At 45.0% G+C, this 15,843-nt stretch overlaps 2 protein-coding genes across 2 annotated transcripts in view; both read left to right on the forward strand.

Annotated features, from left to right (window-relative positions):
• The window catches only part of LOC119390647 (gastrula zinc finger protein XlCGF57.1), a 389,923-nt gene that overhangs the window by 123,881 nt on the left and 250,199 nt on the right, over positions 1-15,843 (forward strand). The window lies entirely within an intron of this gene.
• Positions 1-15,843, forward strand: part of LOC119390650 (gastrula zinc finger protein XlCGF57.1-like) — a 504,324-nt gene that overhangs the window by 5,270 nt on the left and 483,211 nt on the right. Inside the window, exon 2 of the mRNA XM_049415137.1 lies at positions 10,622-10,699. Within this exon, the coding sequence (XP_049271094.1) occupies positions 10,622-10,699 (78 nt within the window). The remainder of the gene's footprint in view (positions 1-10,621; positions 10,700-15,843) is intronic.

Consider the following 15,843-nt stretch of genomic DNA (forward strand, 5'->3'; position numbering starts at 1 on the left):
TTTCTCCACAGCTGCGTTTATAGCCTCCATAAATCATGACACAAGCACGAAACAAAGCAAAATAGGGGATGACCGGCGAGGGTGACCACACATGCGAAATTGATGAGCTTAAAGGGACCGACAACTGATTTTTCTCGACCCAGTTTTTTACGGCGTGACAGGAAGCTCACCCTTCGTAGCGTTTGTATCTGCAGTGGTTTATCCGAAAAGCCCATAGTTATTTTATAAGCAGTATTTTTCGATCTGAAAGGCTCCAAACACGCATGAAGGCTTGCTCCAGCAACGCTGAGAATTGATGGCGATGCCGCTAGCCCTTGTGAAAGCTGTCGTTGTTCTGTTTTCGCAGGAGTTACTGTAACTATGCTTAACCACCTTTATTTTGAGCTTTCCAACCACTTTTGAAAATAGCAAGCTGTCACACTGAGATGTGTGGCTTTATACACCTTCCCGGTATTTGTACAGCGTTGTGTGCGCCTGCGCCCAAGGTTGCCTGCGCCTGTTTCATGGATGGCTTCTCCCGGCGTCGTTACTCTCTCGATACACGAGCCAAGCCAAGTAATCGAAAACGTAACTGTGCATATGCACAGCCGCACCGAGTAGCAGCGCGCGTCATTTCTGAGACGAAGTGTAGGCAGCAAAACTCTGTCGCTCCAAAATCTTAGCGACCTGGTAACTGCGTGCACGGTTGCATGAGCACGCTGAAAAGTTGCTCAGGATGCGCTGACGAGCATGGGATCATTACGTCACGCGAAGGAAGCGCCACTTTCATGCATACTACTAACGCAGGCCTATATGTACATTATTATGGACTAATACCTTTTAATATAAAGAAACGAACAATATTTCAATACTAACAAAAAAATCGTCGACTGCGCACAGCAATCAAAGGTCACGTGGCCGTCTTCATCGGATCGTCCATGTTTTTGCCGCCAGAGGCGCCACAAGTCATTTCTCGCGACTTTCAGTTAAGAATTAGAAATATAAATCCATCTCGCATGAAAAAAACCGGGTTGGTTTGAGTCAGTGCAACGGACAATCTTTACATCAGTGGAGTCAACTCATTTCATATTCTGGGCAGTTGTCGGTCCCTTTAACTGACATTGCAGAAGCAACAGCTGTGCGAATGGATACAAAGTCAGCGCTGAGACCTTCATGAGGAAGTTAGACGGTTATTGCTCTGAGTAAATTATTTCAAGTTTAGTAGTTAACGAATTTTGAAGTCTTCAAGATTGCTGATGCAATGTTGACACCACACGCCTTTATCCTTTTGCGCGATACTTTCGTTATCGCAATGAGAGATGGCGTGCACAGGCTCGAGTTCAAATTGCAATTCGCGGCGGTTTGTGCATGCCCATGCATGCATGGACCAAATAGCACGCAATCTGCTGCTCGGCGAGAAAAGGTCTTGTAAAGTGCGTCTTCTAAACATCACAAACAAGAGATATAACCCTGGCATTTTCTGTGATGTTTTTAGAACGTCAAAATTGGTTTAGGATCTGTTTTGTCCCATTTATCCCTAAAATTGACGTTTTGTAGACCATGTGTGCTACTTGAGAAGGATTAATTAAAGGTCGCCATAGCTAGATGACGATGACAAGATGCTGCGCTACATGTCGCAGTGCATACTTGTTGCGTCATCATCAGCATGACAACGCCCACTGCAGGGCAAGGGCCTCTCCCATGTTCCGCCAATAAATCCGATCCTGTGCTTGCTGCTGCCACGTTATACCCGCAAACTTCTTAATCTCATCTGCCCACATAACTTTCTGTCTCCCCCTCGCGCGTTTGCCTTCTCTTGGAATCCAGTCAGTTGCTCTTAATGACCAGCAGTTATCTTGCCTATGCGCTACATGCCCTGCCCATGTCCATTTCTTCTTCTTGATTTCGACTAAGATGTCTTTAACACCCATTTGTTTCCTGACCCGCTCTGCTCTCTTGTCCCTTAAGGTTACACCTATCATTTTCTTTTCCATTGCTCGCTGCGTCGTCCTCAATTTAAGTTGAACTCTCTTTGTAAGTCTCAAGGTTTCGGCTCCGTAGGTAAGTACCAGTAAGATGCGGCCGTTATGTACCTTCCTCTTGAGTGATAGTGGTAAACTACCAGTCATGATTTGAGAATGCTTGCCGAATGGGCTCCATCCAAGCCTTATTCTTCTGTCTTCTAGTTCCCTCTGTCTCATGGTTCGGCTCCACTGTTACTACCTGTCCTAAGGAATTATTCCTTTAAAAATTCCAGTGCCTTGCATACCTATCACAAAGCGCTGTTCTCTTCCGAGCCTGTTGCACATTACTTAAGTTTTCTGCATATTAATTTTCTGACCTACCGTTCTGCTTTCCTTGTCCAATTCACTAATCATGAGTTGCAGTTTGTCCTCTGAGTTACTCATCAAGGCAATCTCATCAGTGAATCGCAGGTTACTAGGTACTATCCATTTAACTCGTTGCACCCTGTGACTAACCCAAGTGGAAGGAAAAGTTGTTCCCAACCCCCTCAACTTGGGGCATCCCCTCGCTTTGTGTATTGTGAAGGCTTAGCGAGGAGAGTAAGAATCGTTTTTCTCTGCTTTCACTACGCCCCTCTCTGTGCTCCCTCCCCTATCCACTCATAAAGCATGGCACCTTGTGCCTTTTTTTTTTCCAAATCTCACCTTTCACCCCATGGCAGCTCGTTCATTATATGTGTCCGCTGTTTCCGAACACTTTCGTGCATGGCTGCTAGTTGCCATGAATAGCACACGCATCCCTTTCATTGATAAGAATAGGCTGTCACAGTCATTTATGGAATGGCACACAGGCTCATAAGAAGCGTAGACAAGAAGTACAGGACAGCGGCGGGTGCGGTATGGCAAAGGTATACTTTAACCCTTTAGTGCCGGTTGTCGCGAATTCGCGACATACCGAAAGACGCTTTCCAAGTAACACACGAAATGCGTGCTGCCTTAAACGCTGGCTGTCATGTATTTGCGGCGAACGTAGGTCTTAGCATGAGACATCTAGCGCCATCTCATGTAAAGTATTCTAAGCTAAAACCCAGTGTTGTGTATCAGTTGGCGGAGAGCGTGGAGCACGTGCAACAGCTCTGACTTCTTCGTTGTTTTCTGCCTGAAAGACGTATGTTCCATCTCATATAAAATGTTTTCGATGTGCACACATCCAAGACGTTGCACACGACATGTCACATTGTTTTGAAGTACTTTTTTCTTGCGCGATCCTTGCTTCTTTGGTATGTCGCGAATTCGCGACATCCGGCATTTGAGTCAGTCAATGATGACTACCGGTATTACAAGTTCATGATTGACACTGGCCCATTTATGGAAAAAAAAGGGCTTCGCACGCGCTTGCCACTTGAAGATAAAAGTGACGACACCTTTCTCAGTGACAGCGAAGACGACGATATTGATCGCGATCCTCATGCACAAGCGCGAGTGTCTATCTATCGAGCAGTGAGGATGAAGACAAAGATGCAGTAGACCAACCACGTGCCTCTCTAAAACATGCAGTGCGGTGAAAAAAAAAACACTGTCAAGAACAAAAGAAAATATCACACTGGAAAACCGCTCTTTCTCAATATGACTCTATCCGAGCTCATACTGAATATCTCAAGGAATTTTTTATGACACCTTCATGGATCACATCGTTGAGCAGGGATATCTGTTTGCGACGCAGAAAAATCATAAAAAAAGAACTGGCTCTGTCTCGTCACGAGCTAGATCAATTTCTCGATGCAGTCACATTCATGCCATGCTGTCGACTCCCAAGGAGTTGGCTATACTGGGCGGCGCAGTCTGGGGCCCACACGGTGGCCGACACGATGTCACGTGATCATTGGGAGACAATAAAGTCAAACTTGCATTTATCAACAATGATGACGCCAAGTTACGTCGCCCTGAACAGATCCGCTTTATCGATGCGGCAATGCCATAGTTGTGTTGCCTTGAACATATCCCTGTATGGAGCTACATATTGGCTTAAGTGCCGGTTGTCGCGAATTCGCAACATACCTAAAAGTATGCATTAAAAGTTGCATTTTGGATAATAAAACTGCGGATGTAATTAAAGGTTGCTATTTAAAGCTGAAAAGTGAAAAAACTATTTTTTTCTTCGAGGCTTTCATAATTCAGGCATTAAAGGGTTAAACAAATACAGGGCAATCTCTGGAACATAAGGAGGCGGATTGCTTTTCAAGTTATTCGAAGAGCCTTCAAGCACACACACATATGCACACGCAAAGTGCTGTACACTGCCAAGCTCACTCTTCTCTTTTTTGTCTTTGTTCGGCCTCCGACTTGTGCGCCCAGCTTCTTACTTCCTAGTCGATTTCCGCCTATCTGTTTTCGTCTTGCGAAATTACCGCTGTACACGTGATAAATAGTGATCTTCATCGCTGTTTGAAGAAAGTGTTCCTGCTTTTCTCCCAAAAGTCTGTTTCTTGTCTTTGCGTTATGTATTAGTATTTTATTCATGTTTCAGCGGTGAAGGCGTGTGTTCTCACCTCGCGGATGTCAAAAGAAAGCCCGCCCGTGTTAGAACTGCATAACATAAAAACATGAAAGGCCAAAAGAGATAATGGTACACAGAGGGAACAGCCGTGCAGGTGTTTACAATTGTTTATGTGCTTGGACAACACATAAACAATTTAGAGTCCTATGTTCTATACTATGGGAGGATGGTAGGATTTTGCAATACAGGGCTTCCTTTTCCGTGTTGCGTACAACAGCCATCCGACTACATAGATCTTATCGCTGGCCATTTCTGCAATGCACACTTCGAGGCTATTTCCCGCACGTTCCTGTCTGTAACAGTGCATGAAAGCAGGAACCTATCTTCAAAGGATGGAGAGAAAAAAGAAATGCAGTGTAAAGCGGAAGTTAATACTAATTTTTTAAAATTGTTCTTACACGCTGCTTGTCAGCAGCTCACGGGTCTCGCGTACAGTGGCAATGTAGTTGGGGCGCACAGCCGCGTGGCGGTGCCTACCAGATTGTTTCTCGTGGCCACCATGCGATGGTGCCACAACGCATTGCAAAAGGCGGATTGCTGTCTAGTGGCAAGCCTTCTGCTGTTGAGAGTACTGTTGAGGCCACATTCGCCAGAGCAAAGCCCGCAACAGCAGATGGCGCAGACGGCAATTTCAGTAAGCACTCCTGTGGCCATATACTTCCACTCACAGGTGTATGTGCACACTACGCACTGCGCCAGTGGTTGAAACGATGCACTTGTATTGCCAAACGATGATCCCTTTAATAGATTAGTCGCCAAAATATATCCTCAACTAGGGGCCACCTGTGAAAGCCTTCAGGACAGGTTAACATAACATCCCCCCTCTAAAATAATGAGCCAAGGTGACAGCTCATTTATCTACTTGACATTGACAAAAATCACCTTTTATTGCGAACCGCGCGGGTTGCCTTCGCTCTCACATTCGTCACAGGTTTGCTTCTCAATGGTGGTACTTGAACTGCGATGCTTTGTGTTGTTGACGGTCCTGCTGTCATCTGAGGCGGTCCCGGTAATCTCGTGTAGCATCGAACTGAAAACTTGCGACGGCAGCGGGAAGAAGCTTAGGGTGCTCCCTAGGGTGCAGCACTGAATACTCTCAGTTCCACCTGCGGCCATCTTTCAGTTCGAAGGTGTCTTGATGCCACTGCTTAACAACAGTCAAGGGCTGGTAATACCTAAAAGCACCTTTGGTAATGTACCCTGTAAAGTTGACCCATACTCACTGGCCTGGGTGAAGTTCCGTGTGCTTGGCAACTCTTCGCCTATCCGCGTACTCTTTGCTTGCCTGCTGGTGTTCGGCCACTCTGTGACGCAACGCTTGCAACTCATTGTCTGGCCTCTGAAAGAATTGGGCACCCAGAGCTCCGACTAAATCTGGCTTAGTTCTTGCGTGACGACCATGCAGAAGCAGGGCAAGGTTTTCACCTGTCATCGTGTGCGGGGTGCACTGGTATACTCCAAGGTACTCTTTTATGACATCCTTTAAGGGCCGCTTTTCCTGCAAACACACCTGGACATAATCCTTAAGCACACGGTTAAAACGTTTGATCTGTCCATTCGCTTGTGGATGGCAGGCAGCGGAAAAAGCATGCTTTATACCTTTCTCTTGCAGGAATTGTTCAAACTCAGTTGATGTGAACTGAGGCCCTTGGTTGCTCACTGGTTCTTCGGGGTAGCCTTCCCTGCTGAATACACTGCATAGAAATGATGCAACATTAGAGGACGTAACATTAGCCGAGTAACAGACTTCGGGCCATTTGCTAAATGAGCCAATTTTGAGTGACTGCAAAACGGTAATCTGTGGATGCATAGGCAAATCGGCCAACTATATCAATGCCAAATTTCTTCCGCAAACCTGAAGGGAACTCTACCGGCTGTAAAGGGGCACTATTGGTTGCACTTATTTGTCCATGGACTGACAAGCAGCGCAAGACTGGAATCAGATGTTCCACTTGTCTGTCCATTCCTGGCCACCAGTACTTCTCATGTAACCGTTGCTTCATCCATGAAATACCTGGGTGCAACTTATGAGCTGCTGCCAGGCAGCACCCAGTTAGTGCTGTGGGAACAACTGCTCGCAATGAAGAAGCCCTCCAGCGACAGACAGCTCATCTCGGATAAAGTAAAACTGATGTGCGCCTGATGGTAGATTCTGGAGGCGATGACGAGGTGGTCCTGTGGATGACATCCTGCAGCATCCGATCCTGCGAAGTTTCAGCAACGAATTTTTCAGGGATTATGCACGACAAAACAATGCACACTGCATCATTAGACCCTTCCGGCTCCATGTGCCTCACGTGTGCAGATTGGGGCGTTCTTGACAGTGCATCTGGCATGTTTTCAGTGCCTTTCTGAAATTCTGTTGTGCAGTTGTAATCAAGTAGCCAAGCACGCCCCGCTATCTTGCAATTCTGAAAGGTCTGTGACCCACCTTTTCTGTTGTCAACAGAGTTACCAGGGCCAGTTGATCTGTGCACACAAGTACGCACGCCAATGTTTGCAGGCCCATATACAGGCCAAACCTTCAAGCTCACCAGTTGAATACTTCTTTTCCACATCTGTCAGTCTCCTGGAGGTGAAAGCAAGAGAAACCACTTCATGACCACGCCGCTGCTGCAGTCCTGCTGCGAGGTCAATTGCAGACGCATCATTTGTATTGATTCTCTCCAGAGCAGGATCAAACAGCTGAAAGCATTTGTCAGACAAGAAATGATGCACTTCAAAAAGCAAGGTTGCACTTCGAATCCCACTGGAACTCGGAATCTTTTCGCAGCAACTCACGAGGAGGTTCTACCATCTCGGCGTATCGTGGAATGAATTTAGCCTACATATCCTGTCGTTCCAAGAAAGGAACTTAACATTGCCTCAGTCGGTGCAGGCACGTTCTGAATGGCATCAATGTTGCTCTGCATTGGTCATACGCCTTCATCACTCGCGATATGATCAAAGAATGAAAGTTCGCTCACACTGAAAATGCACCTTTGATCTACCCTGAGCCCGTTGTCACTGAGCGATGCAAAACTTACCCAATGTTTGTGTTATGTTCGTCAAGTGAGCTGCCAAAAACGATGATGTCATCAACGTAGCTGAAAGTTATTTCTACACGATTGCATAATCATAGTCACCATTTTTTGAAAAAGCTGCGGGTGCTGAAGCAAGGCCGAAACATGCATGTTGGAATCAGTACAGTCTTTGGTCCGTATTAAGCGCTGTTAAATCTCGGCTTTCTGGGCTGAACGACAATTGGGGGTACGCTGCAGCCAAATCCAATCTCGAAAAAGTATTTTGCACTATGCAGCTTATCAGGGGCTCTTCTGTCTGTGGCAGCGGGAACTTCTCAATGGCAATTGCTTTGTTGGGCTCACATAGATCATTGCATAAGTGTATTGACTCATCCTTTTGCCACACAACGACAAGTGGCAATGCCCATTCAGAGTTGTCAATTTTCTCAATGATACCCTCGCATTCAAGATGCTTTAGTTCCTGTGACACCTGGTCCTTTACTGCTAATGGCATTCATCACAATTTCGCAACAACTGAAGTTGTGCCTTCACGAACTCGCACCTTGTGAATGACGTTCTGACTGAGCTTCCCATCGAACAAATGTGCGAATTCGGTGTATAATTCATTGGGAATGCCCTGAGTGCATACAAAGGTGACAATGCATTCCAACCCCAGAATGTCTGCCCTACAGGCACGACATGGAAGACCACGTTTGTTTGACGGTCGTGGAATACAACGGGAGAGATGAAACATCCCTGCTCAGCGATGCGATTGCATGAAAAATCAAAGAGAGTGGCTACAGATGGTTGCTACAAAGTCGAAAGCTTCAGCTTCTCATATGTAGTTGCAGGCAAAATTGAGACCGCGTAGCTGGTGTCATGCAGTTTAAAGTGCTACATAGTTCCGACACATGCGAGGTGTGTACTTAATATGACAGCATCCAGTTGACAGGTGAGAACATAATCATTTATTCCTTCCACTTGGGAGCGTATACATAGCAACATAAAAGGGGTGAAGGGGGAAATAGCCAACAAAAGACGCATGCGCCACCAGTGCTTGCAGAGCAGTTAGATAGGGACTGACGTCACATTATGTCTCTCTTCCCTTCTAAAGTCGCTGTACTGGCTTTCGTTGATGAGTGGAGTGCTGCAGGAGTTGAGGTGGTGTGTCCGGTACGGCCGTGGCAGCGTTGCTAGCTGTGGCTTCCAAGTGAACTTCGGGATCAGCTGATGCAATGCCCCTCTGTTCAGCGGACGGAATCGGCTACTGTTGATGGTTGCTAAGATTGCCTGCTTTTGATGCTTGCTTCTCCAGTTCTTGCTTTGAGCCAAGCTTGGGTGTTGAACATTCCTGCTTCCATAACTGGTCAACATGTCGTCTTACTATTCCGGACTGCGTTCATATTCTAACCATCCGAGATCCTGCAATAGGCTCTACAGTTCCTGGCGCTCATCCTGCTTTCGTTCCAAGACGCTTTAGTTCCTCTGAAACCTGGTCCTTAACTGCTAATGGCTTCTGGCAGTTTGTTTGGCAGTCCCAGTATGACCGCACTAACCGTAACAACCTTTTCTTATGACCAGAAAGAGGAGGATCAGCCTTACTCCACCTATTTTTGAGGCAGGTTGTTTCAAAGTTTCTTTCTCCATGCGACCAGTGCGACCCATTTTTAAGGACGTTCCTTCAAATTAGGCTTGCATCAGCTTTGCCAAACTTTATAGTTACCTCAAATGACAAGCCTCATTATTGTGTCTGTAGGTTTCTGCGATAAGTCGTTTCTGCTTTTCACTTTGTCAGTGCGAGATGTAGATTGTGTAACGGCGAAAGGAGCGCAAATGGCGCTGCGGCCACTTGGCTCCTGGAATGAGAAATCATAGCACGCAACCCTCGCAATGCTAGGGCTGCTGAACTATGTCTGTCTTTTGGGTACTTTTGGGTATAGGGACCACTATATTTGGAATACCTTTCTAATGTAACTTGTAAACGTCTGACGAGAGATTTTACTGAAACTATTTTTCCTGTGCCACTGTATGTTTCTATGTATAGTGGAGGGGAGAAGACGTCCTGAAGAGATCTAAAAGAATGGCCATACCAGCCGGAGTTGAAATGCTCTTTTTTAACCTACACACTGACATGCTGCCTCTTAAAATGCGGGGAGAACAAAAGGGTGACAATTTACAGTGGGAATTGAATTGCTTACATGAAAACCAGAGTTGGTAGAGCATGTCTTCATCAATCACTGGGAGGCATTTCTGTCCTGGGTTGTTCAACAAAGAACACTAAACAAAGATTTTCTGCTTGCGCCTCTTGGAATTCAATTCTCAGCCATAGAACCAGAACATTTAAAGCATGTGTTCTTTCTCCTTGGCTTGCACAGTATATGGTGAAGCCGTGTGGCAGTCAGGAATTGTGATTTAGATGCTCGGTCCATCCGTATTTACATTATTGAACAAATGTGCCATATGCATGAAGTATCTGCAAGATTGTGCTATGACAATGAACTGCCCGAGGTCATGGATGATCTGTGTCATCTGGAGACGTTTTAAGTGTGTCAGGTACAGGGCATACCTTTCTGGAACGTACAGCACTGAGGGCCAGACTTCAAGCCCGAGCACAAAAGTGGAAATTTATTTTGTGTTATTCATATTTCATTAAGTGGAAATCATCTAATGTGGCAGAGGGATGGACAGTTTTCTCCTCGAGTCAGCATAGAAATGCTTTAGCATTCAAAAGTAATATGTGGAATGGCTGTAAGAACGAAGATATTCTTACAATTATTTCTAGCACTGTAGAGGCTGATATGGCATGCTAGAGAGGTATTCGCCTAAACATCTTCGAGCATGCGTTATTATTACATTAACTGTCCCAAATCAAACTACATAAACAAGTACATAGTAGGTTTGACTTATTTGAGCAACATTGGTGGCAATTACAAAACATAAAGTTTGGTACAGTGTCAGAAAAACCTAAAAATATGTACCAGGTGATTTTGCTATAAGGTTGGTAATCAGTAGATTCACTAGATTTTTTTTAAACACGTCTGGAAATATTTATTTTAATTGCTATAAGTACTTGTTTTATTTTGTATGTGTCAGTAACTTATCTTTTCATACACTTGCAGAATCTTGGACGGCTGCTCTCTGGAGACGGAACCATCGGACACACGCCAAGACCAAGTGATTGTAGTGAAACAGATCATGTAAGAGGGCTTTCATTTCTTTTCTCGGCAATAGTCTTTAGCATTATCACTCGCACCAACACAAGCCGATTTATTTCAGGATGACATCGCTGCCAAGCCAGTGCATCAGGCAGCACCAGGTCTGGCTTGTGAGTCGGGAGAGGCTGTAGAAACATCACCAGACCCTGCGTGTGAGCCGGGCCGTCTCACCGATAAATCTGTTCAAGTGCGGCTACTAATTCGCCACGAAGCATCACAAGCAAACGAAGAGAAAATTCTGTCAACAAGTGCGACACAAACGGAGCCTCAAGCTGTTTTTTCAGGTGTGTGTCTGCATTCACCGTAAGATTAAGAAAAAAAAAACTCAGAATTTCACCGCAAGTGCGAAGCAATGAGTGCTACAGCAAGAAATCAGAATGTTATACAAAGTAATGTTAGCACCTTGCTTCCTTGGGTTCCAATCTGGTGTCACTCCAGGAAACGCAGGTGTAAGGGAATACGGCCTCTCGAGTGAACTATGTGAATTTCGTGCTGTCTGTTGCTTCGGTGCAAAGTGAGTTGTGAGAGTGCAGAATCTACAAACAGTACTAAGGTATGAGCCGTCTGCGGATCTCTCTCGAGGTTACACATACAACTCAACCCCTCTCCCACCTCTGGCCCTCTTTTACGTGCCTTCTCATGACTGAGATGGCCGGCACGTTTAATCTCTGCTGTAACGGTGACCATCGGTAGCCCTATCATGCTTCCACTATTTTAACAAGGCCTGTTGCTGGCCTAATTTTTGTCGCATTGGTCCACTGTTTGCGCTGCGTTCAGTGTTAAGCTTGAATAGTGACCATAAGGGGCTTGTGCCCATCTTTGGAATGCATTGGTTCAGTCTGGACAAGTGGTACTGGTACATGCAAGTCTGTTGAACAGTGCAAATGCCCACGCACGTGTAGCTGAAAGAAAATATTTTGTAGATAAGTTACTAGTGATGCAGAACTATCTATGGTACTATCGATACTATCAATATCTGAGTCACTATTGAACTATCGATGGTGAAAAATACTATTGATAGCAAATTTGATCGTACCATCGATAGTAAACTTCGTTCCCCGTGCATATGGTATATAGTGGAGCCGGAGGAGCAGGCTGAAGGGCATGAAGTTGACATGCTTGTGTTCCTAACCAGAGTGCTTTGCTGACACATGATCATGAAGTCAAACTGTTCTGCTGTAGCGGAAAGGAAGCCCTTACGCGTGGTGGAACTGCACGGCTTCAAATTTATATTGCATTTTTTTGATTTCAAAATAAAAAAATATCAATAGCTAAGTTTGTTAATTGTAAGGTGTAACTGGTTGCTTTTGAATATGAATTTATTGATGGGGCATATTCAGGCATTTTCACTGCAGAAATAATTTATTTCTCTCGCCAAAAATTGCTCATAAATTATTCAAAACTGACAGCAGGCTATCGCAAATATTTTGGCAATACGGCCAGCCATCAACAGAATCGTTATTCACACCACTGTCAATAGTATTGTCACATGGTTGTGACAGTGAAGAATGCTGCAGCAAGACTGGGAAATACGGAGCTCTTTTTTTGGGCGAATTTGTGCCCAGAAAATCAAAACTCAAAAAACAAGCTATACACGCTGCGCACTAATAGCGGCGAAAACTGTTGTCGGCCGTCGAGTAATCTGATCATCGGTGGGATGCGTCGTCTTTTATACATCTGTCATTGAACCTTCGAGCGTCATTGCTGGTGCTCGTGTAAGCTCTTGAATAAATTTGACTATTCGCATCCGGCACCTAATCTTGACAGAATGATCTCAAACAATCGCGAAGCTTCTCAAAAATTTCAATGCGGTCTGCGTCAAACGTTGCTAACAGTCTCTGTAGGCGAAACCCAAATACGTCAAAACAAAGCAATAAACACTCATGGCAGTTACATCACTAGTAATATTACCGATGGTATAATCTATTGCACTATCGATAGTTTCAAAAAAACAGTCGATGCTATCGATAGTCAATTTGCCGATAGTTCTGCATCACTACAAGTTACCCCTAGACTTGGTAGTGGTATTTTTCTTTTACACTGCTGTATGTGAACAATGAACATAATTAAGTTTAGGGTAGAAACCTTGCGTTATTTCATTGTGCATTCCGCCCTGTTGGCATTCTTGTGTTGCGAATAGAAATCGGCGAAATCTGCAAATTAATGTGGACAAAGCGTTCACACCACCCCTTGAAAACATTGGATCTCTTGAATTTGAGAACATTAATTCAAGGTCCCTTGAGACTCCTTGTAGCTAGCTCCGTGAAATCCTTGAAAATCTCGTGGGTTTTGTTTCATTAAAGCAAATTAACCATGGGCATTCATAAGTCACGCTGATTTTTAGGGCACTTGTACTGAGGAATGCCCTTGAAAAGTTCTGGCTACTAAAGTGCAATAGCAGCAAGTTTCAGTTAAAAATTTGACAATGCTCACATTGTCTGGCCACTAATGTAGACTGTAAATCCAATCCCATTCAATGCGAGTCATATCAGTAAAGTTGAAAGTTGGGCGATTTGGTAACATTTCATATTTACGTGAGAAGCAACAAACGGAGACAAGGCACAAAAGGAAGACACGAAACGACAGGGCAACCGCTGTCATATCAGTGATGGTTGCCCCGTCAGAGTGCGCTAGAACTATCGAGTGCCGTGACCGCGCCTCGCCGCCTGATGCCTTCCGCGTCAACCATAGCGGCCTCGCTGCGGTTGCTCACTACTGAAGGCGCAGCGCACAAGAACTGCTCGGCGCGTCGGTGGTATCCAGTAAACCCGGCACTATTTTTGATGTGGCTTTTTCTTGTGTGTCTGTTATAAAGTCTAGCACTTGTCGTCGTGAGCCTTGATGGGCAGAACCTCAAAGCTTTTAATGGGTGCTTGCTTCGTAAATGCTTTTTAAAGATACTGCAAATTATTTTTTGGAGCCGAAGCGATTGCTGGAAGGTAAGCAAAAATGAAAATGAAAACAGGCCAATTGCCACAGTTAAGCTTCACTATCTCAGGGTAATTGAGCTGAACTCGTTGCTGGGCTAGTTGGTACATTACTCTAAATTAACTATACGCCGAACCGCTGCCAGAAGAAAGAAGAAACAGAAGGGGCGTCCCCTGTTCTGATTTTTTGTGTCCTAATTCTTTGTTCTGGTGGTGGTTTGGCATCGAATTTATTCAGAGTAACTGAGCTGCTTTGTTCGAAGTTCTCTATGCTCAGACAGCTGTGTGCTGAAAATATCATCCTCTTGAAAGCACGCCAAATGTTTACCGTTGGCGAAGCTGTGTATGGTGTGTCTGTTTACAAATGCGCTGTGTAAATGTGACTTTTTCGACATTATGAGTGCTCAAAGATATCAAAAGTCGAACTTAGTTGGGCCACATCAAAATAACGGTCCTCAGGGCCGTTTCACAGATATTCTAAATGGGGCAGGGTGGGGAGGTGCGACTTTACTGACCATATTTCTGCGTTCATATATATGCGCATATACAAACTGGATGTTTCAAAGCTTAGAGCACCACCGCCCCTCCGGGCTACACTTTTGATGCTGTGTAGATAGAGCAATGAAGTTTATAATACAAAACATTGTGATAAACAAGCATTCACTTGCTTCCAATGGCACCAATAGAAGATCTGGAAAACAGCGCAATATAAGCTGTCGATAGAAAAGGAGAACTGGTTATAGTGAATTTAGGCAGAATAACAGACAGGCTATATATACATCTGCGCTTTTTAATATGCCTGAAATGACCCTTGATGCATGGCATGAAGTTCGTGCCTTGGAAGTGAACACGTGCCTTTGGCTTGACTCCCTGGCTCGGCTTCCTGGTATTTGAAGCCAGTGGAGGTTGTATAACCGATGCACAGTAACTGTGGAAGCACGCGGTGGAAACAAGATAGCCTCTCAGAATTAAATAAACAATGCAAAACAGGCACAATGAAACTGTTTCGTCACAAATATAAATCTTGTGATAGAGTTATTTGTGCTCAGTTTACTCATGAAGCAATCGAGCGCATATAAGGATCAATGCTCTAAATATCGTACGGACTGCCGCCAGAACGATCGTAGGCTTTCCTCGCCAATTTGATACTTCTTCACTTTTTGTAGTGCACCCGTAGTCGCTTATGATGTAGCACGGCTCAAAGTGTAGCTTCTGAACTGCGCAGCAGCATTCAATGAGCAGCTATGTGGATCTGTGCGAATTCCGATTCTTGCCTTCTTTGCAGGACGGCAGGCTCCTCAAACAGGGAATAGCGTGGCGCAATTTCACTCATGCACCATAGCACGTAGCAAGCGGTTAGACCGCGATTAAAGCTCACTAATGCGTTAAACATGCTAAAAATGAGCATTGCACACTTTTGTCGGCTATGATGCGCGCATGCCAAATGCAGACCCCTTTCAGCAGCACCATTATAAAGTGACTACAGTGCCCGCTACGATCACCCGTCGGAGCATCACCCGAGATGCAGTGCGGCCGCTTCATTCATTCCACTGCCCCCTTCTGTTACATTATAGCCCCGTCGGCCTCCTGTGTGCCATTTGTCGCAGTGAAGTTTGTGTTCGTGTTGTATGCCGTGCAGGCATTTTGACTTTGACAACATGGCAGTATGAAAGTGAAAGTTTCACTCTGCGTTGCCTGAACATATGGACAATTGTCGCTCGGTGAAGCTGGAAACAAGGAATCCTTATCGAGTGTAGTGCACAGTATGTCAGAAGACAGTCGACATTGCAATAATGGGAGAGTCTGCCTTCAAGAGTCATCAGAAAGGTGCAAAGCACTAATCCCAAGCTGTGGCAGGTGAGAGGGCTGCTCTTCTATCGCAAGATTTATGCAAGTGGCAATTCTGACATTCGGAATGACTCTTTAACATGCCAGTGCAGCAACTTCCTCATGTGTTGCGACCCTTGATGAAGTCTGCAGAAAGCATAATTGCGTGGTCGAAGGCAAGATCTTGTGGATGACGTAGGTTGTGTCTTTATACTACTCCTACAGCTCCAATGGATCAGCTTCCCAGCTGTTCGTAAAGCTTTTTCTGGATTGCAATATCGCAAGAAGCTTGACATGTTCAGAGGGAAAAAAAATGCGTGTATGAAACGTGCCATGGTCAGCACCTATATTTGGCTTCACAAGTCCTAGGTA

The sequence above is a fragment of the Rhipicephalus sanguineus genome, chromosome 4 (genome assembly GCF_013339695.2).
Source record: "Rhipicephalus sanguineus isolate Rsan-2018 chromosome 4, BIME_Rsan_1.4, whole genome shotgun sequence".
Lineage (NCBI taxonomy): Eukaryota > Metazoa > Arthropoda > Arachnida > Ixodida > Ixodidae > Rhipicephalus > Rhipicephalus sanguineus.